General features: G+C 40.3%; 2 protein-coding genes and 1 long non-coding RNA gene across 9 annotated transcripts; all 3 read left to right on the top strand.

The window, feature by feature from the left end:
• LOC108835533 (vegetative cell wall protein gp1-like) lies at positions 1-597 on the top strand. Its single transcript, XM_018608776.1, has one exon. It carries the CDS (start codon positions 1-3, stop codon positions 595-597), a length of 597 nt encoding a protein of 198 aa, XP_018464278.1.
• Positions 598-11,904: 11,307 nt separating this feature from the next.
• Positions 11,905-13,720, top strand: LOC130508575 (uncharacterized). The gene is made up of 2 exons (XM_057004151.1): positions 11,905-12,915; positions 13,382-13,720. Exons 1-2 carry the CDS (start codon positions 11,905-11,907, stop codon positions 13,718-13,720), a joined length of 1,350 nt encoding a protein of 449 aa, XP_056860131.1.
• A 2,340-nt stretch (positions 13,721-16,060) lies between these two features.
• LOC108820410 (uncharacterized) lies at positions 16,061-21,369 on the top strand. 7 transcript variants are annotated; one of them, XR_001944303.2, is made up of 8 exons: positions 16,071-16,341; positions 19,616-19,921; positions 19,983-20,165; positions 20,293-20,409; positions 20,472-20,676; positions 20,759-20,859; positions 20,951-21,124; positions 21,291-21,369. It is a non-coding gene; the product is annotated as an uncharacterized LOC108820410 (long non-coding RNA). The 7 variants fall into 7 exon arrangements; XR_001944304.2 differs by having other exon boundaries at positions 16,082-16,341; positions 20,032-20,165; XR_001944307.2 differs by having other exon boundaries at positions 16,061-16,341; positions 19,616-20,165; positions 20,759-20,880.
• The last annotated feature ends 287 nt before the right edge of the window (positions 21,370-21,656 follow it).

Raw genomic sequence — 21,656 nt, forward strand, 5'->3', positions numbered from 1 at the left:
ATGAGGAACTGTCCGAAAGGCCCGAGAGGTCTTCAGGATTGGATTCAAGTTTCTCATAAGAAAAACAACCCTTCCCCCCACCAATCACCTCCTGACCCCGCTGGCCCCTCCAACCCAATTTCGCCGTCTCCTCCCCTACCTTCCTCACCTTTAGCTCCCCCTGCCCCTCCTTCGCCTTCTGCTACTCCTCCCCAGCCTGAATCTCAAATCATCTGTGACTCTCCAGTCAGTGAAGCTCCCAACTCTATGGATATTGATACTTCTCCTGCTTCTAAAGGGGAAGGAAACTTCATTATAGGACTTGAAGCAGTTCACAGAGACCGGCCAATCACTGTTGTTTCCAACAAATTTGCTGCTCTCTCTTCCGATCAAAACCATACTGCCTTAAACCCTTTCGTTCTCCCACCTTCCAATCCTTTACCTCCACCTACCCTTGCCCAATCAGAAACCCAAACTCCCACCAATTCAAGCTCCCTCCCTACCACACCAAACATTCAGCCTGTTGACCTTCCCCCCATCCTACCTAAACCTCTTAACCCCTCTATCACTACAGTTACTTCCTGTTCTTCTCCTTTGGAGGAGGCACCCCTTCATTAACCATGTATCCTAACCTATTTTTTTGGAATGTCCGCGGACTAAACGAGCAGGACAAGCATCTCCCTTTTGTTGATTGGCTATCTGTACATTAGCCGCTTGTGGGTGCTATTTTGGAGTCCCACATAAAAGAACCCAACTTAAATTCTCTTCTTTTACGAGTCTGCCCAGACTGGAGTTACACATCATCATTTGGAAACATCCCGCCACAGTTCAGGTGATGCATCAATCCAGGCAGTCCATCACTTGTGCTGTATCGATACCTACTCTCCCTGCCTTCACTTTCACAGCAGTTTATGCGGCTAATACCCGTGAGGAGAGATGCGGTCTTTAGGATGACTTTATGGAGGTTCAGAGTACGCTATTTCTAGAGCACCAGAACTGGTTAATCGGTGGAGATTTCAATCAGATCATCCATCACTACGAGCACTCTTCTCCAGTGGTGGATCACTTAACTTCTGATATGATTGAAATGAAGGATCATCTTCTCAACTTGGGAATGACTGACCTAAGATACCAAGGCTCCTCTCACACTTGGACCAACAAATGTCCCACCCAGCCTACCACTAAAAAGCTCGATCGAGCTCTGGTGAATGACCTATGGATTGAATCCTTCCCTCACAGCATATCCACGTTCCTCCCCTATGAGTTCTCTGACCATGCTCCCTGCCTCATTACCCTAGCCCACCCGCTCCCCTCCCCTGGAACCAGACCATTAAAATTCTTCAATTTCCTTACTAATCACCCTTCCTTCACCTCGGTTGTTGAGAATGCATGGATTCAAAGTGGAAGTGTTTCTACTGATCTATCTTGCCTTGGGTTTAAGCTGAAAAATTTAAAGAGAGATTTAAAAACACTGAATAGAGAGAGTTTTTCAGATATTCAAGAGAGAGTTTTAGATACTAACGATTTGCTTAAAGTGTTGCAGGTACGCACATTGGATAACCCATCTGCGGAGACTTTTCAGGCCGAAAAAGACATGACGATGAAGTGGACTTTCCTGAGAAGTATTGAGGAGGCCTTCTTCAAACAGAAGTCCCGCATAAACTGGTTGAAGTTGGGAGATCAGAACACCATTTTCTTCATGAGAGTGGCAGCAGGAAGAAAGTCTTACAACTCTATTCGATCCATCCAACTTCCCAACGGCATCCTGGTCACGGATTGTGCTGAGCTATGTGAAATTGCCTTAACCCATTTCAGTGGAATTATTGCCCCTCCTCACCTTCCCCCTCTGGTATCCTCTCTCCAATGGTTTCTGGATCTGCATGACTTTCGTTGCACTACTGCACACAGACAGTCACTATCAACCATGCCCTCAGCGGAAGAAATCACAGCTACTGTATTGCGGTTGAATCCTAATAAATCACCCGGGCCTGACGGCTTTACCTCCGCTTTCTTTAAAGCCTCGTGGTCTATTGTGGGAGAGGAGACAGTGGCAGCTATTCAACGGTTTTTCATCACAGGTTTCCTCCCTGTATCCACAAACTCTACGATCCTCACACTTGTTCCCAAGAAACCTGGTGCCTCCTTTATCACTGACTACATACCTATCAGCTGTTGCAACACAACATACAAAGCAATATCCAAGATGTTAGTTAAAAGGTTGAAGGTCTTCCTTCCACAAGTTATACTCCCTAACCAAACGGCATTTGTTCAAGGAAGGCTATTGGTGGAAAACACGGTTCTCGCGTCTGAAATAGTGCAAGGCTATCACAAGCTAGGAGGTCCTAGAAGGGTGACTATCAAGGTGGACATTGCTAAAGCGTTTGACACGATCCGATGGGAATTCATTTTCCAGTGCTTGAGGAGTATCTATGTCTCTGAAATCTTCTTATCTTGGCTACAGGCGTGTGTTTGTACTCCTTCCTATTCCTTAGGTTTTAATGGATCAACCTACGGTTACTTCAAAGGAAGGAGAGGGCTAAGGCAGGGTGACCCGCTTGTGAGGGATTAAACTCACCTCCTGATTTTAGGTCAGGTTAAAGTTTAAGAAAAGGTTAGGGAATGATAACGTGGGCTGAATCCCGTAAGAACTTAAAGAATGAATGATGATTTTATTGATGATTTTTGTAAAGAACTGTTTACAATAGATGTTTTTGATGATTACAAAGAAAGTAAAGTATTTTGAGAGCTTCTGCGTAAGAAGTTGAATTGTGGGTCTTCTGGTCATTGTTTGATGTCTTCTTTAAATAGCCTCAGGCCCCTTTTGGTCGCTACCAACTGGTTCGCGAGATCTCCTCCGTGATTTGAGGGATTTGTAACAGCTCCCCTTTGACCGGGTCCTGCGCCTATTTATTTGTCCACGAGCTACCTCTTTGACCGGGTCCTGCGCCTGTTTACTTGTCAACGAGCTGCCTGTTTTCCTTGACCTCTCTGATGAACATCTCCAGCTCACAGCCTCCGGATCTGACTTAGCTGTTTTTGAAGATTGAATTCATGATGGGCCTTTCGCGGCCCGTTATCATTTCTTATTGTCTATCATTAGCTAAGGGGTCATATTTGGGCCCAACAGTTGCCCCCAGCTTTCGAGATAAGATTCCTTATCTCGGAAGCTAGACCTAGCCGCCGAGCATCAATCTTTTCGTTGAGATCTCGAGCAACAATTATCTTTATTGAAGATTTCCTTTGCTGAATCTGATGGCTACGATTGCGTATGAAAAGGCGCAAGTATCCGACTTCTCGGCCAGCAAGCTTCCCATTCCTCAATTCTCAGAGAGTTCAGGTACTTTCGAGATTAACATGTTTAATCTATCCTTTTCCGGAGAGTATGGTTCTAACTTAGGTTTGGTGGACCCTGATTCAGCTCCAGTCGAGACGTCCCAGATGGGCGATGACAAGGAGGCGGATAAGGGAGATCCAGCCAAAGAAAGTGATCCAGTCGAGGGAGACAAGGATGTTGGGATGAGCTCCCGTGATAATGATGCCTAAGAGCTGCGACTCTTTTTGAATTGTAATGTTGCTTTTCATGACTTTTGCCCAATGGGCTTTGTTTACTTTTCAGACTTATAGCCTGAGGAGGCTTTTTAAACCTTAGGGTCTTCTGAACCCTCGTTAGCCTGGGAGGCTTTAAAACCCTTTTATTCAAATTTCGGTTTTGTTTTTCGTATTAAGTCATTTAACTTGGTTTGATCGTTTCTTGGATGAGATTGACTTTTGTCAAGTGGAAGTTTTGGTTAGGACATGTATCGTTATTATTATATACAATGTCCAATGACTTATCAGGTCTCGAAGATTTCGAGTACATTCGATTACGAGGATCCTTAGAAGAAGTTCCTGAAACATTGAGATTAGCTCCGGGTTTTTAGGAACCTGAGTTCAACTCGGACACCCTTAGGTGGAGGTTCTTGGGAACCTGAATTCGTTTGTGGGATTTTAAGACCCATTGAGACTTGCTTAGGATTTTAAGACCCATTGAGACTTGCTTAGGATTTTAAGACCTGTTGAGACTTGCTTAGGATTTTAAGACCTATTGAGACTTGCTTAGGATTTTAAGACCTGTTGAGACTTGCTTAGGATTTTAAGACCTTCTGAGGTTTGATAAGGATTTTAAGACCTTTGTGATTTGATGAGGATTTTAAGACCTTGGAGATTTGATAAGGATTTTAAGACCTTGGAGATTTGATAAGGATTTTAAGACCTTGGAGATTTGATAAGGATTTTAAGACCTTGGAGATTTGGTAAGGATTTTAAGACCTTGGGTCCAGGTTCGTCGAGACCTGATATTGCTTGAAGGATTTTAAGACCTTTTAGATTGTTAAGGATTTTAAGACCTTAGATCCAGGTTCATGGAGACCTGAATTTGTTCGAAGGGTTTTAAGATCTTAGGTTCAGGTTCACGGAGACATGAATTTGTTCGAAGGGTTTTAAGACCTTAGGTTCAGGTTCATTGAGACCTGAATTTGTTCGAAGGGTTTTAAGACCTTAGGTTCAGGTTCATTGAGACCTGAACTTGTTCGAAGGATTTTAAGACCTTAGGTTCAGGTTCGTAGAGACCTGAATTTGTTAAAAAGTCAAGGTATCGAAGATAATTGCTTTATTGATAATAGGATACATGGTATCACAATAATCATACAATCGCTGTTTGGGCTATATGTTCTCAAACATATGCCCCCTTTCGCCATGGTGGAAAGAGTGTTAAAATGAGATTGGGGTTACACTCATAACACAATTGCCTACGTACCCAGTCAAGGGGTCAAGCCTAACGTAATTCGAGGAATTTAAGTACCTAATGATAGTATTTCTTCAGATTTGTGGCGTTCCACGATCTGATTTCAGGTACCCCGGTTCGCACCTTTCGGAGCTTGTAAATGCCAGGTCGTACCACGTGGATGATCTGATAGGGACCTTCCCGGTTGGTTCCTAACTTTCCAGCATCTGGTTCTTTGGTTCCTTCGAAAACTTTCCTAAGTACTAGGTCACCTACAGCAAACTGTCGGAGCCTGACTTTGGAGTTGTACTGTCGTGTCATTGCTTGCTGATAGTTTTGAATGCGAATCAGGGCTCGGTCCCGTCTTTCCTTGATTAGGTCGAGGCTGTCCGTTAGGAGCTGATTGTTAGCTGCGGGATCAGACGTACAGAGCTCTCGACGGAGGCTCTCAGTGGAGGTTTCCGCCGGAACGACATCTTCCGTTTCGTAGGCTAAAGAGAAAGGGGTTTCCTCTGTAGCCTTTCTAGGGGTGGTTCGTCATGCCCAAAGTACTTCAGGTATCTTTTCAAACCAGGTTTTCTTGTTGGTTCCGAAGCGTTTCTTGAGGTTTGCTAATATTGACTTATTAGCAGCCTCCGCCTGACCGTTGCCTTGAGGTCGTCGAGGTGTTGAGAAGGTAGGGCGGATATTCCACTTGTCGCAAAATGTTTTGAAGTCGCGAGAAATGAACTGTCCTCCATTGTCGGTTACGATCTCATACGGGACGCCGTGGCGGCAGACAATGTCTTTCCACACAAATCCTTCGACTTCGACTTCGAATCTAGTTATCTGTTGGAAAGCTTCAGCTTCTATCCACTTCGTGAAGTAGTATGTCAAGACCAAGAGGAAGCGTAGCTTCTTCTTTCCACTTCCTGATGCTACTAGTGGTCCCACGATATCCATGGACCATCTCATAAATGGATAAGGGGCAGATATGTTGGATAGCTTTTCCGCAGGTTGGTGTATAATCGGTGCATGCCTCTGGCATTTGTCGCATGAAGAGGAATAGGCCTCACAATCTGCAATAATGGTAGGCCAGAAATAACCCTGTCTTTTGATTCGGATAGCTAGAGCTCTGCCCCCAGAGTGGTTTCCTCAGGAGCATGCGTGCATTTATTTCATAAGATTGATAGCATCGAGGCCATGGACGCATTTTAGGTAAGGTCCGGAAATGCTTCGTTTATGGAGGGCTGACTCGATTATGCAGTATCTTGCGCTTAATGCTTTGAGTTTTCAGGCCTCCCACTTATTGGGGGGGGGGATCTTACCCTACAAGATGTATTGCATGATCGGTATTCTCCAATCCTCTCTCTTAATGATTTTGTCATGAAGAGATGAGGGCGGGTCTTGTTCAGGTCCCTGAGTGTCGTGACCTGATGTGTCTTGTTCAGGTCCCTGAGTGTCGTGACCTGATGTCTTATTGCCCCCGGAGATATTGGTCAGATTAGGCTCGAAGGAGTCTGAATTCTGAGGAATATCTCCAGTTCTGGTGTTGTTCTCTGTAGTCTGGGTCGTTTCTTCGGATGCGATTTCAAAAGCAGAACGACTCCTGGTCCTGGCTGTATGGACAGGTGAATCCGAGGTCTGGATCTTGCCCCCGGAGGTATGCTTTTTAAAGCTACGAATTCTGGTTTTTGGGAACCAGTACGTTGTAAGAACTTGGGTTGCTACCGTCTGGGGGTAGCTACCTTCCGTTTGCTTTTTCGGCTTGCTATCGATCTCAGCTTTGGTAGCTATGTCGATACTTGGTTTTTCGATTCCCTTTAAGGGTATGATCCGTTTTACGAGGGGGTCTTATGTTGACGCTAAAGCAGCCAGCGCGTCTGCTGAGCAGCTCTCTCCTCGTGAGATCCTCGTTAGTTCAAATCTGTTGAACTGCTTAGTGAGGTTCCGGACAACTTCTAGGTATGCCCCCATTCTTTCGTCCCTTGTTTCATACTCGCCGTGGAACTGGCTAGCTACTAGCTGTGAATCACTATAAACGTTCAGCTCTCGAATTCCGAGGCTTAGGGCAAGTTTTAATCCTGCAATTAATACTTCGTATTCAGCCTCGTTATCAGAAACGCTGAATCCGAGCCTGTAGGATTTTTTGATGGTTTCTCCAGCTGAGGAGGTCAGCCTTAGACCGATGCCGGAACCTTGTCTTGGCGAGGCTCGTCAATGTACAGACTCCACTTCGGAGCTTCTGTTTCCAAGTCTAGTTGTTCGGAAGCTAGCTCGATTATGAAATCGGCAAGGACCTGAGCTTTTGCTGCTGCTCGAGGTCTATACTCGATATCGTATTCACTGAGCTCTATTGCTCATTTAGCAAATCGTCATGATTGGCTAGGGCTGTGCAAAATTGTTCGCAATGGTTGTGAAGTCATTACGACGATTGAGTGCGATTGGAAATAAGGTCGCAATTTTCTGGCAGCTGTTACGATAGCTAGAGCTAGTTTTTCCATAGTAGGGTATCTAGTTTCGGCGTCTATCAGACTCTTGCTGGTATAATAGACAGGTCTTTACTCGTTTTGCTCTTCTCGTACCAGCACACCACTAACTGCAGCGGTTGACACAGCGAGGTACAGATACAGTGGTTCTCCCATTACTGGTTTGGCCAAGATGGGAGGTTCGGAGAGGTAAGCTTTTAATTGCTTGAAGGCTTCCTCGCACTTCTCGTCCCATAAGAACTTCTTATTATTTTTTAGAAGTTTGTAGAATGGGAGGCACTTATCGGTGGACCTGGATATGAATCGATTTAATGCTGCGATTCGTCCAGTCAATCTATGTACCTCTCTGGTTGTCTTAGGTGACGGCATTTCCAGAAAGGTAGCTATCTGTTTCGGGTTGGCTTCGATGCCTCTTTCGGTTACGAGGTAGCCGAGAAACTCGCTTGAAGGTACCCCGAAGGTGCACTTAGCAGGGTTGAGCTTTATATCGTATTTGTTGAGGATATCGAAGCATTCCCTTAGGTGGGAAATGTGGTTTTCTCCAATTGAAGATTTGACTAGCATATCATCAATATAGACCTCCATGGTTTTCCCGAGCTGGCCAGCGAACATTTTATTCACTAGCCTTTGGGACAAGCTTTATTTAGGTCGGTGAAATCTACCAAACAATCGATGTGAGGTAACGGGAAGCTGTCTTTGTGACAAGCTTTATTTAGGTCGGTGAAATCTACGCAGATTCTCCATTTCCCGTTCTTCTTTTTTACAACTACTGGATTAGCTAGCCAGTCTGGGTAATGTACCTCACGAATGGACCCAGCTTTCGTAAGTCGGTCAACCTCGTCGTTAACAGCTTGAGCCTTTTCTAGGCCTAGCTTGCGACGCTTTTGTTTGATCGGTTTGAAAGTGGGGTCTACATTAAGCTTGTGAGTAGTGACGTCGGCGTTTATACCCTTCATGTCACTGGTGGTCCATGCAAAGGTTTCGACGTTGATTTTTGAAAAGTCAATGAGCTCCTTCTTAGTCTCGAGAGGTAGCTCGGATCCGATACTCACTTGCTTTTCAGGATTTGAGTCGTCGATACTAACTTGCTCGGTGAGGTTCTTAGGGGGACCTCGAATATTTTGTTGTATCTCACGACCCTTCTGGATCTGTAATTGCTATTGGGGTGATTCTTTGAGAATTTCGAATCTTCCCAGGTAACAGATCCTGGAGATCTTTTGGTTACCATGCACGGTAGATATCCCTTCAGGTGTCGGGAATTTCACACATTGGTGATAAGTTGAAGCTACTGCTTTCATCTTATGGATCCAAGGTCTTCCTAGGATCGCGTGAAACGGGGAAGGTCTGTCGATGACTACGAAATTCATCATTTTCATGATTCCGCCAGCTATAATTGGGAGCTTAATAGTTCCCAATGAGGTAGTTGTTTCTCGGGAAAAGCCTATGAGGCTAGCTTTCTGGTCGATGATTTCGTACTCATCTATTTCCATCCCCTTTAGGGCGTTATAGAAAATGAGGTCGACGGAGCTCCCGGTGTCTACCATGAGCTTGGGTACTTCGTACCCTACGATGTTCAAGGTGACGGGGCATCGTCGTGAGGTCTGTCAAGGTTTGACGTCTCACTTTCCCAAAAGGAGATCTTAGTGTTCGACTCGGGGTTAGGAGGCTTGGATTGAGTGTTAGACACAGCCTTCCGTACATGAGTTTTAATAGAATTAACGGAGTCTTGACACATATCGGATCCTCCGAGGATGTAGTCTACCCTTGAGCTGGGGCTCGATTGAGGTAGCGGTTTGATCAGGAGGGCTCAACTTGTAGGCTTTTTCCTTGGGGGAACTTCCTGAGGACCATGTCGACTCTTTTCTTAGGAGCTGGGGGTGGTGAATCGGTCTCTTTTTCACGAGGCCTTTCTCATTTCGGTGAGGTATCTCTGGGACCTCTTTTTTGGTAGGGCTGTGGTTTCTTGAGGTCTAAGCCCTTTATTTCTCCGGCAGCAAATTTAACTGCCAGTTGTCGTTGGAGGTCCCAACATTCCTTGGGTGCGTGCCATTTCCGATCATGGTAAGAGCAATGTTTGTTCTCATCACGTCATTTTGACCAAGGGGTTTTATTTGCTGCGGCGACAGGTTTTCCTTCCTTATCTTCCTCGATTTCATAGGAGTGTTCCCCCTGGGTCTGATTATTTCGAGGGTTCCCCTTTTTTATGAGGTCCTCTTGCTTCTGAGGTTTCGTTTTTCGAATGACTCTAGGATTTTTTGTGGAGTTTATTCAGTGCAGTTGTTTCCTCTTCCAGGTTAACATATCTGGAGGCTCTATGAAGAGCATCGTCGATAGTTGGGGGAGGATTGAGCGTTAGCTCCGACCAAAGTTCTGATTTATACCAGAGACCTCTCCTGAGAGCCTCGATGGCAACTAGATCATTGGGATTCGAGAGCTTAGTTTCACTGCTCTGAATTTTTCGATGTAGGCTCGTAGCGAGTCTCCCACTCCTTGTTTAATTTTCCAGAGGTCAGCCTCGGATGCTTGCTTTTAGGATGTGAGTTGAGTATTGCTTCATGAAGGCATTACTTAACTGGTCGAAACTGTCTATCGAATTTGGTTCAAGACCAGAGAACCATTCGAGGGCTGTTCCGACAAGGTTTTCGGCGAATGTCCTGCAGTAACATGCATCGCATTCTTCTTTCGTGAAGTGAGCCTTCACGATAGCTAGCCGGAAGGCTCTTAGGTAGGCCTTCGGGTCCGAGGTCCCGTTGTATTTGGGGATCTTAATTTTTCGGGTATCTCTTACGTAAGAGCTGGCAATTCTGTCAGTGAATGGAGTTCCACAGGTATCCTCAATCAAGCTCTCGATTTCGGGAGCTGAGCTCGTTGCCTTGTGGACTTGAGCACCCAGTTTTTGGAGAGCTGCGTGAGTCCGCTCCATATATCTACGAATAGCCTCAGGTCCCTCTAGAGGAAGGACAGTCGGGTCATCGTTAGGTACCTGACGAACATGTACATGGCGAACAGGTCCCTGATGGAATCGTGTTCGATCATTTTTCCAAGTGCTCAGTGGGCTGATTTGCTCACTGGCTATTGGGTTATTTTGACGAGTTAGGTTAGTGGGGCGAGCTGTAGGATCAGTATCCGTCCTTTGATGTTCGCCCGGATTCGTGTTTAGGTTTCTGGCCCGAAACATCGGAGCTGACATTCTGCCCTCGGACGGGTCGGATACTCCTTCTCCTGCCCTAAGAATAGGTGGTGGAGGAAGTAAGCGAGCGCTCTGACCAGTAACCTGGTCGGTAATAGAGCTAGTCGATGCTATGTTGCTTCCCATAGCACTGGTGAGGGGTGGACTGAACACGGGAGCTACCCTAGCATGAGGCGTTTGGGAAGCTGGTCCCTGTTCTCCCGATCCAGTGTTATCAAGGGAAAAGTCGAGACGTCCTCGAGGGAACGAGGGGTCAGTTATTTGATCTCGGAAGGTCACTCCCGAGCCCTGACGTTGCGGTGGTTGGGTTGTTGCGGTTAGAGATCTAGTGACCTCTTCGACTCGTTGCTGCCGAGCGGCTAGCTGTTGCATTGTACGCTCACCTTCTTGAGCTTTTTCTACCACCTGCATCATCATGCGACGGATCTCGGAGAGCTGAGCCTCCGTCTGGTTCGGAGCAGGTTGGTGCTGAGGGGTAACAAGGGCTGGGAGCCCTGGATCGATCCCACTGGAGGTTCTCGTGTTGGCTGCTCCAGCACTGTTCATCGAGATACTATACATCGAGATACTGTTCATCGAGATACTATTCATCCGAGTACTGTTCATCGGGATACTGTTCACCGAGATACTGTTCATCGGGGTACTGTTCACCGAGATACTGTTCTTCCAGTACTGTTCATCCGAGTACTATTCATCGGGATACTGTTCATCGGGATACTGTTCACCGAGATACTGTTCACCGAGATACTGTTCTTCCAGTACTGTTCATCCGAGTACTGTTCATCGGGATACTGTTCATCGTGACACTATTCAGTGGTTAGATGAATTTGTTGTCTGATCGACTGGATTCATCCTTAAGTTGGAGTAAGGGATTCCATTGTTTCTTCCCCACAGACGGCGCCAATTGTGAGGGATTAAACTCACCTCCTGATTTTAGGTCAGGTTAAAGTTTAGGAAAAGGTTAGGGAAAGATAACGTGGGCTGAATCCCTTAAGAACTTAAAGAATGAATGATGATTTTATTGATGATTTTTGTAAAGAACTGTTTACAATAGATGTTTTTGATGATTACAAAGAAAGTAAAGTATTTTGAGAGCTTCTGCGTAAGAAGTTGAATTGTGGGTCTTCTGGTAATTGTTTGATGTCTTCTTTAAATAGCCTCAGGCCCCTTTTGGTCGCTACCAACTGGTTCGCGAGATCTCCTCCGTGATTTGAGGGATTTGTAACAGCTCCCCTTTGACCGGGTCATGCGCCTATTTATTTGTCCACGAGCTACCTCTTTGACCGGGTCCTGCGCCTGTTTACTTGTCAACGAGCTGCCTGTTTTCCTTGACCTCTCTGATGAACATCTCCAGCTCACAGCCTCCGGATCTGACTTAACTGTTTTTGAAGATTGAATTCATGATGGGCCTTTCGCAGCCCGTTATCATTTCTTATTGTCTATCATTAGCTAGGGGGTCATATTTGGGCCCAACACCGCTGTTCCCATATTTATTTGTCCTAGCTATGAATTGCCTATCAATTTCGCTAAACAAGGCTGCTAAGGATGGGGCTTTCCACTACCATTCCAAATGTCAGAGATCGGAGCTCACACACCTTTGCTTTGCAGATGACCTCTTGATTTTCTGCGAGGGTTCTGTTCAATCGGTCCAGGCGGTTCTAGCTATACTGAAAGATTTTGAGGACAGATCAGGACTTGCTGTGAATATTGCCAAAACCTCTCTCTTTGCTGCAGGTATAAAGCCGCATGAGCTGGATCAGATAAAACAAGCAACATGGTTAACAGAAGGAACACTCCCTGTCAGATACCTTGAAGTACCGCTTTGCACAAAGAAACTGTCGATAACTAACTGTGCGCCACTCCTTCAGGCCATCAAGTCTAAGCTCCATTCCTGGACTACTCGAACTCTCTCATTTGCAGGGAGGCTTCAGTTGCTTGCATCAGTAATAGCGGGTATCACTAACTTCTGGTCATGCGCGTTTATCCTCCCCAAAGCTTGCCTGGCGGAAATCGATTCTCTTTGTAGTCGATTCCTGTGGAAAGGAAAAACGGAAGGTCACAACTCGGCAAAAGTCTCATGGGCATCAGTGACTACACCGAAAAAGGAAGGGGGACTAGGCTTAAAGAACTTACTTGTATGGAATAGAGCAGCAGCTCTTAAGCTCATATGGATCCTATTCTTCAAGCAGGATTCTATCTGGTCCAATTGGTTCATAAGAGAGATCCTACAGGGCGATATTAATAACTTTTGGGTTATTAACACTAGACAGAAGCACTCTTGGCAAGCTAACCAGCTTCTACTACTGAGAGAACACGCATACAGCTGGATCCGAAGGACGATTGGGAATGGCGAGACAACCTACTTCTGGTCCTGCAACTTGTCACCTTTTGGCAGGATCACAGACTATCTGGGTGATGAACCGTCTTCACAGGTGGGAATTGCAACGACAGCAACTATAGCGGAGTTATGGGATATAGATCACTGGGTTCTTCCTCCTGCAAGATCAGACAACCAGGTCAGAGTATACTCCCATTTGTTAACTCTAACAATTTCAGGAGCTGAAGACACTTACCAATGGTATCCAGGAGGCTCATTGAGATCGACTTACGCCATTGGAGAAATTTATAATCTGCTCAGAGAGAATCATCTGCAGGTACCCTGGTACAAAGTGGTTTGGTTCTCAAGGAGTATTCCCAAGCATCGGTTTCTTACTTGGCTGATGGTTCTCAACCGTTCACCAACCCGTGATCGGCTACTACAGTGGGGAGTAATAACCGATGGTACTTGTAACCTATGCAGTGCCACTTTAGAAATCAGGTCCCACCTGTTTTTTATGTGCTCCTTCTCGTCTGGCCTCTGGAGACGACAATTGCAGAGACTACGCTTCCCCTTCTCGGATTCCTGGAATCAGATTCTGAGTGACCTGCAACGCTTCGCTGGAAGTAAAGCTGAAAAAACTCTCCTCTTTCTCACTTGGCAAGCTTCAATGTACATCCTCTGGACTGAAAGAAACAATAGGCTCCATCGTAGTACCTACCGCTCCTCTGATTCCCTCTCCACTGAAATCGATCGAACTATCAGAAGAAGGATTGCTAGCATCCGCCATGAATCGCCCCGACTATCCTCCGAGATGCTACAGCTTTGGTTCTCCTCCAACTTGCGATCACTACCTCTCCTCTAGACCTATCGATCAGGCGCTTCTCTGTTTCCTCCAAGTCTCTTCGTTTTCATCGATGACTCCTTACAATGGACTTCTGTGTGTACTTTCTGGGTATGGGTTTTCTATTTATTTTGGGTTCTTTCTTGTAATGGCTACTTAGCCCACTAAGCTTTGCTTGTAAAACTCTTTTTCTCCTGTATTTTAATAGTAAATCTTTTAGAAAAAAAAAAAAAAGCTTAGGGAATTCAGGAGGTTATTTCGGTTAATTCTCCGAATTGAGAAACCTTTGCTTTTCTTGAAGAAGAATAAAAATTGTCGACAGAAACGTTAGCTTCGACAAGAAAAGGAATTTAACAGTGATAACCTTTTTTGTTCGTCATTTTAATATTCTTTGGAGAAAAGTAGAATTCAAACAAAAGAAAGAAAAAAAAAAGGAGAATTCAGGCTGAAAGGTCACAAAATAAAGAAGCTGAAAAGCCATTATGGTTTGAATGTTTTAATGGCCTTTCAGATTATAGCTCTTTTTTTAAGAAATCTTGTCAGATTTTAGTTATTGTAATTTTTAGTCTAAATGACAATAAAACTATACAACTTGAATTGCTGGTCTAATTATTTTTAACTCTTGTTTGAAAATAATAATAATAAATATCATACATGTAATCTATTTTAAGCATTCATCTCGCACTTGTTAGAAAATTCTTAGGAAATACTAATTTCATTAATTAGCACTTTCACCTAAACGAAAAAGGGTCAAGTTTAAAATGAGATCTTTCATACTGTAGACAAGTTAACAAAAATAAAAGCAACAAAAAATCATACTAAAAGTAAAAAGAGAAGAGCCTTCTGTAAATCCCCTAGACTATATTTGAGAAATGATTTGTACATATGTAATCATTATAATTACTCTCAAGAAAAAATGATAACATGGCTTAAAAGAAATATGACATGACATCGATCTTATTGTGATATGTAAAATTTTATATATTAAGATTTATGTTTTTTGGTAAAATTTCTTAAATATAATAATGACTATTTTCTATATACGGATTCATATTTTTGGCAAAATTTCGTAATATAGTACTAACTAATAAATTTTATATCAAAAATATTATTTTTCTACAAGGATCCATTTTGGTAAGATTTTAGAAATATTGTAATACTAATAAATTTTCTATATCTATTAAAATAATATAATTATATATATAAATAATAATTACGAACTTAATTTTTTCATCAATTTATGAATTATGTTTTTATTATCAAAAAGTGTAGTTATAGTTATATATTTATCAACTGATATATGTTATTTATATTAATGTATATATTTGTTAGAACTAATTTAAAATAAAAGTTAAATGAATAAAATATAATATGAATAAAATAACTCTGTAAATTTTTAATTATTGTTATTACAATTTAAATAAAATAAAACTAAAAAGTTAAAGTAAACTTGAATAAATCAAACTAGAAAAATTACATTATGATTTTACTTTTTAACTAATAAAATTTAAATTCAAATATAGAAAATTGAAAATTTGTTTATATAAAAATATTTTAAAATTTTTATATCTGCATATGGCTCAGGAAAACTCCTAATTTATATAAAATATACATCACAAGTTATTCGCTGACAATAAAAAAATATTTAAATATTCCAGAAAAATATAAGAAAGCATTAGAATATACATTCCACAGTTTATGCAGATTTTATGCCAATAGATCCATAGATTATCTTCTAGCAGTAAATCCATTTGGCAATATGGAGCACTTATTGAGAGTGATTTCCTTCTTCACTAGACATGCTCAACAATCAACATTATTATACCCTTTTCGTTTCTCTTTAATAATTTTTGAACTTTAAGTTTGATTTTCTTTAACATGAAAGACCCACACCTTGTGAAACCATTGTCATCAATTTCTCTTTGTTAGAGTTCTTGACTCAACTAATTAAACTTTCCGTCATGGACATGATTGATTTATAAAAAAAGAAGTATGGTGGCTAGCTAGTTTGATGAAACTCTCCAATTTCTTAGATTATTCATTACCTCTGTACACTTCGAATTATCCAAAAAATGTATCTCCCTTTTTGATATTTTAGGCGTTTATGAAACTTAAAAAAAAATGAAATGTGAAAGTCATATGCATGGTACAGAGAAAAAACAAATGCGCATGGTCCTTGCCAAGTAGCTTTTATTTGGTTGGTTCTGCAGTATATGGTTCTAGGGGACCCATTAGATTCAGTTAGCTTACAAATGAAACGAGCAGGTAACAGCTGACCATGCAACATATTGAAATGTTCGAAATTACTTGCATAGTTTTTTAGATCTAAAGGTAAAACCTAGTGTAGATTATTTAATTTACGTTACGTAGACTAGAGCTGTTTAGGGGTAGACAGGCAGGTGGGTGGAATTAATTGCTTCCTTCTTTTAAAGGTTCCACACTACTGACTCAGAAGAAACTTCAATGTCATTAAACAAAAAGTTATTAACAAAATGTCATGGTGGAAGGGAGTCTTGATCTTCTTGATGTTGAGTCAGTGTTTGTCATCGGAAGAGAGCATGCAAATGCAATACGGGTACTTGAAAGTTCCGGCAAGTGAGTTTGTGAGCTCCATTGACACGATTGTGGGAGTAATAGGATAAGTGACTTCGCTTTTGTCTGAGTTTGCGGATTTCAGTGGAGATAGTTGGCTGCAAGATGCGGTTTCGGATTGCATGGATCTGCTCGATGTTTCTTCAGACGAACTGAGTTGGTCTGCTTATGCTTCTCAGAATCCAAATGGTACTTACATTTATAACCATGACTCTAGCTAGTTTTATCACACCTCTATAATGTTAGAAACTTTCAGTGCATAATTTTTAAGAACTTCAGTTATAGAACATGCAAACTTTGACCAAAATTGTTTTCGGATCAATCGACAAATTAGCAAAAAAAAATAAAAAGAACATGGATAATATATATGAATTTTGCCGTAAAACGGATCTAAGTTCAAATCTGGTAGACGCTAATAGCTGGTGGCTGTGTTTTGGAAAGATTCCGATTACCTTAACTTCATTGAATTTTTCAACTAACTGATTAGAAGAACACGAATTTTTAAAATCGGTTTTAGTGTATATAATAAATTACATATCTATCTTATTAAAACAGAAACATTATGACTTTTTCTAGGTGAATTTTTAAATTGGACTTACTATTAGATATGATATATTTTCTGATCCTATTAACTAATAATTAATGTTAGTAAATTATTTCCTTATTCTATGCTAACTTAATACCTTATATACATTCATTTTATCAGTTGGCCCATTTTCTTTCTATTCAAAAAAATATTTTCTTTCCCAATTGATTTCATAACCAACATATAGTAATGTTAAATTTGAGATTTCATAATCACCATCCAATAAGTCCATGCGATGATCACCATGCAATACATTACTCCTTAACCAATTAATTTTATATAATAGTCGTATTATATGATATATTCAAAGTGGGTTCAAATCAAACTTATTAATCCATTACTTTTTAACCAATTCAAACATGATTATATATCGGATTACCGGATTTACTGGCTCGACGATCTAAATTAGATTTAAAAATGTTGATTCAAACGCAGTTTTTTAAATAGACAAAATTCTTACATATTAAATATTTATAACATTGTTAACAAAATTGTGAATCATAAAATATTCCGCGCTTCCGAAACGCGGGTTATGATCTAGTATATGTAATAAATATCAGAAATTTTTGATAACTCGACCATTGATTATTGACATCTAAAGACTAACTGAAAGACAACACCCAACTATGTGATGATAATCTTTTCAACATTACACATCATATACACAATAATTAATTATGTAACGTACAATATCGTAGAGGAATTTTAGCCTTATATATTATGAACGTACAAAAAACATCAATTATTGTGAAACAACACACCTGTACAACTCGACTGGTTTGGAGACTTGTCTAGTTAGATTCTCGACGACTCCAATAAATTATGATCATTTGATCCTTCGTGGTGTTAAATGGTACTAATATAGTAAGACACCTTTCTCAAAACATTTAACTGAAATGGGCTGAATTGAGAAGTTTTTTTTTTTTGAAGAAAGGTGTCTTAAAATAAGTTGAAAAATGTGGTTCTTTGCCCATTTAAAATAATATTATGTAGAGAATGGAGGGGTTTTCAATCCACCTTACTATATACATGCATGCACTATGCTATATTACTTTTCAAAGATTTTTAAAAATGCATATACATAAAATAATATTTGAAGTAGGGGAGTCATTTCTACCAAATCATTTCAGGTAGTAACCAAAACTTATGTTTAAAGTATTCGTTATCTATTAGTCAAGAAATATTAGAACTTTCCATGATTCCATCTCGTTATTTTAGTAGACATTAAATTTAAATATAAACATATGTATGTCAAGTGACGATGATTATGTTACGTCAAGGCTATGCATTTTCGTTGATGAAAAGAAAGCAACTTTTACATAATCATTAGTAAATGGCATGTGCGTCGTAGGGACAGGGAACATGGATTCAAAATCGTAGATACTTATTGCATAATAAATGTAAGTGCGAATGAATGAAAATGATAGTGTTGAATAAGTAGGAATGAAAATGATAGTGTTGAATAAGTAGGAATAAAATTACTACTCCCTCTGTTTCATAATACTTGATGTTTTGCCTTCTTGCACAAAAATTAAGAAAACTAGATTTTTCTAAAAAAAATATTATAAAAATATTACTTTAGAATCAATTAACCAATAATAAAAAAAGACAGTGAAATCTAATTGGTTGAACAGTTTCCAATAAAGTTAAAGTTAACCTTAAAATCTCAAAACTTCATCTAATTCGAAACAAAATTATCCTTCTAAAACATCAACTATATTGAAACGGAGGGAGTAGTAGTTATAAAAGAGGAAGACGTGTGATTGTTTTGGAGTGGGGTCAGCAGGTAAAGGCATCTTCGACCCTACTCTATTTTACTCCAAACATCATTTTGGAGTAAAATCTTTTCTAACCCCATTCTATTTCTAACTCCAAAATAGAGTAATGGCTAGGGTTACTTCATTTATGGAGTAATCTTACACATTACTCCATTTTGGAGTTAAACTTTTTTTATTTATAAAATGGTCCTTTAAATATTTAATGTTCTTATTTCTTATTTAAATAATATTTTAAAATGATACAACAACATAAGTTATTTCATTATTTAATAATTTGACATAAAATACATAACATAATTAAATAACAAAAATAATATAAAATAAAAATAATATAAAATAAATGATTTAAATATCCGATTTCAAAAAAAATTACTCGATTTAAGAATATCAAAGATAAAGAAACTCATTTTTCATTACGAAATGCATTAATCGATCATTTGTGGGAAAATATTCTAATGCTTATTATTGAACCAACTTATACATTATGTTTTATTCTATTTTTATGATTTTTTGTACCTTTTAATAATAAATGTTTAATTTAAATAAATTATATTTTAAGTATTTTTGCAAACATAAAATAGTTGGGTTAATTAGTAAACTTTTATAAGTATAAGATACTATTAAAGATTATTAATTATTTTTGAAGTAAAAAATGGAGTAATACATTGGAGTAAAACATCACTCCATTTTGGAGTTGCGCCATTTTGGAGTAAAATTTGAAGTAATACATTGGAGATGCTCTAAGGGCAACGGAACAGGGAACGTGGGATCAGACACAAAGACGGACATTATTCTCATATGACACATAACCCACAATCTTTATAACATGTAATTTATTTTTATAACCTTAATGAAATAAATAAAAAATAAAATGAAAACAAAACAAAAGATTAGAAAAAAAAATCTATATTATAATAGGGGAGTATCACTCCTGCCTATGTGACACATGGCGTTTTTTAGTTAATGGGCTGTGTTTTTTTTTGGGCTTTTATCATGTGTTTCACTTTGTGTTATGTCTCTTTAAACAATGTTGGCCCATAACAGTTATTTTCTTCTCGACATCTAATTGATTAGGTTTTCTCGATTTTTTTTTTTGTAGATCACTCGCGATCCCTCTTCCTCTTCCCCTTCCTCTTTCGTTCTTCTTCAGTTATGGTGGTCTCCGACTCTTAGCTTTCCCTATGATTCAACGGATTTCTCTTAAGTCTTTGCATTGTCTCATTGTTCCGTTGATTGAAGAAATCTTCGCTTTCGGCTGCGATGGGAAAAAAGCAGAGGAAGCTGATCGTGATGTTTGCTTGTCAGACCGGAAACGCTCTTGATGTTGCAGAGCTTATTAGCCGTGAAGCTGAACGCCGAGGCTGTCATGCGTTTATCGTCTCCACCGACGAATTCAGCCCAATATGTGAGATGTTGTTGTGAATCAATATTATTTCATACTGTGTTCTGAAGATTGTTTGCTTCAGATGTTTAATATGAAGGAAACCGTTACAATTCCTCTGTTTGATCACTTAGAACCGATGATTGTTGTACTCATCCTCCCCACCTTGGATTTCTCTATGTAATCTGCCTTGGCAAGGGCGTCGTGAAGGCACCAGAAATCTGAATTATGGCAAGATCAGTGAAACAGAAGGCTTACACATGTCGAGGTAATGGTTCTGTGGCATGCGTAAAAGCTGTTGGTCAAGTTTTTAGATGTTCCTAATTTGTAGTTTTGTCCTGTTTCAGTTGCTATACATCGTAGATCAAGCTTGATTCTTATTTTGTTAATTATAGGCAGGTGCCAAAGCTTATATTTTTTTCTGGTGGTGCAACTCTTGCTGCTGATATTGGAGATCTTTTGTTAATCAAGGTTTTCTTAAAACTGGAGGTGCTCCTAATCAGAAAGACGAGGTACCCTTAACAGTCAACACTTTAGTGATGAACACATATCCTCATATGGCTGTGATTTTCAGGATGGCAATAGGCCATTAGAAGTTGCATCTGTAAGAGAGAACAAAAAAATAGTCGAGACTCTTCCCGTTGACAACAAAGTCTGAAACTGTTTCAGACTGGACATTTGTTGGAGTTCTAGCTCACATGGAATCAAATAAAGAACAAGAGGAAAACTCAATGAAGTCAAAATCCTTAGAGGCTGTGATTAAGAAAGACCTTCCTGAGGTACTTCATACTTTGAAGTTTGATCAAAATCCATCTCTCTTGCATGAATTTTTCTAAAGCACACTGTTATATTTTTCCACAGATCTCTCCAGACCCAAAGGCGCAAGCCACAAAAGCAAAAGCAAGAGGAGAAGACACGTTAACAGAAAGCATTTCCAGATGGCCATTGCCACTTACACACAAGTATTCAACACTAAACTTGTGGTAAAACTCATAGGAAGATTCTCAAACTTATGTCCATTTTGTGATTCTGTGTTATCTTCTTTGAACAAAGGCCATTGATTTTGACCCCACACATCATACCTTCTTCTGAAACGGAAGACTCTGCTGGTTGCGGTTAGGACAAGCTGAACATGCCTTATATGATGCTAAAGTCTGCAGAGAACTAAAACCTGATTGGCCTAAAGGATGTTGTTTCCGTGAAGGTGTCACTCTTCGTTTGCTACAGGTAAACCATCTCAATTCTATTACAAAAAGCAGTTGACTTTATTGGGGCAGCCAATGCCTTTTTACTAGGAAGTAAAGAAAAGAGATCAGTGATGAGTTCAGGTTTGTTTAAACCCTCATGATGTTTTGTTATTTTTTCAAGATAGTGTCTTTTCTTTCTTCTACAGAGAAGCTGTAGATTTGGGGATAATCTGAGAAAGAGTCTTGCTTGGGACAAAGCCTTTTTCATCAATGCAGCAAGCAAGTCTTTTTTTTTTCTTTTTTTTTTTTTGGAATGTGTTTTTGATTTGAGATGAGAGATGTTGTTGTGTGAAATTTTTAGGTGTTCTGGAGCCTGATGAACTGTGTCATATGATTGAAACCAATCATTTGTTGGGTGAGAAGAAAGTTTTGGCGACTATTCAAGAGGATGTCAAGAGATCAACGGGGTCTATTTCTTCTACATTGAAGAGTGACTGCTGCAGCAGCACTGTGGAGACGAGTCAGGATCGTGTTTTGTTTGAGGATGTAGTAACAGCGTCAAGCCAAAGGTC

This window comes from Raphanus sativus, chromosome 2, assembly GCF_000801105.2.
Source record: "Raphanus sativus cultivar WK10039 chromosome 2, ASM80110v3, whole genome shotgun sequence".
Lineage (NCBI taxonomy): Eukaryota > Viridiplantae > Streptophyta > Magnoliopsida > Brassicales > Brassicaceae > Raphanus > Raphanus sativus.

Coding starts and splice junctions, on each gene's coding strand:
- LOC108835533 (XM_018608776.1), top strand. CDS start 1: ATGAGGAACTGTCCGAAAGGCCCGAGAGGTCTTCAGGATTGGATTCAA.
- LOC130508575 (XM_057004151.1), top strand. CDS start 11,905: ATGAATTGCCTATCAATTTCGCTAAACAAGGCTGCTAAGGATGGGGCT. Junction 12,916..13,381: donor CTGCAAGATCAGACAACCAG/GTCAGAGTATAC, acceptor TCACTTGGCAAG/CTTCAATGTACATCCTCTGG.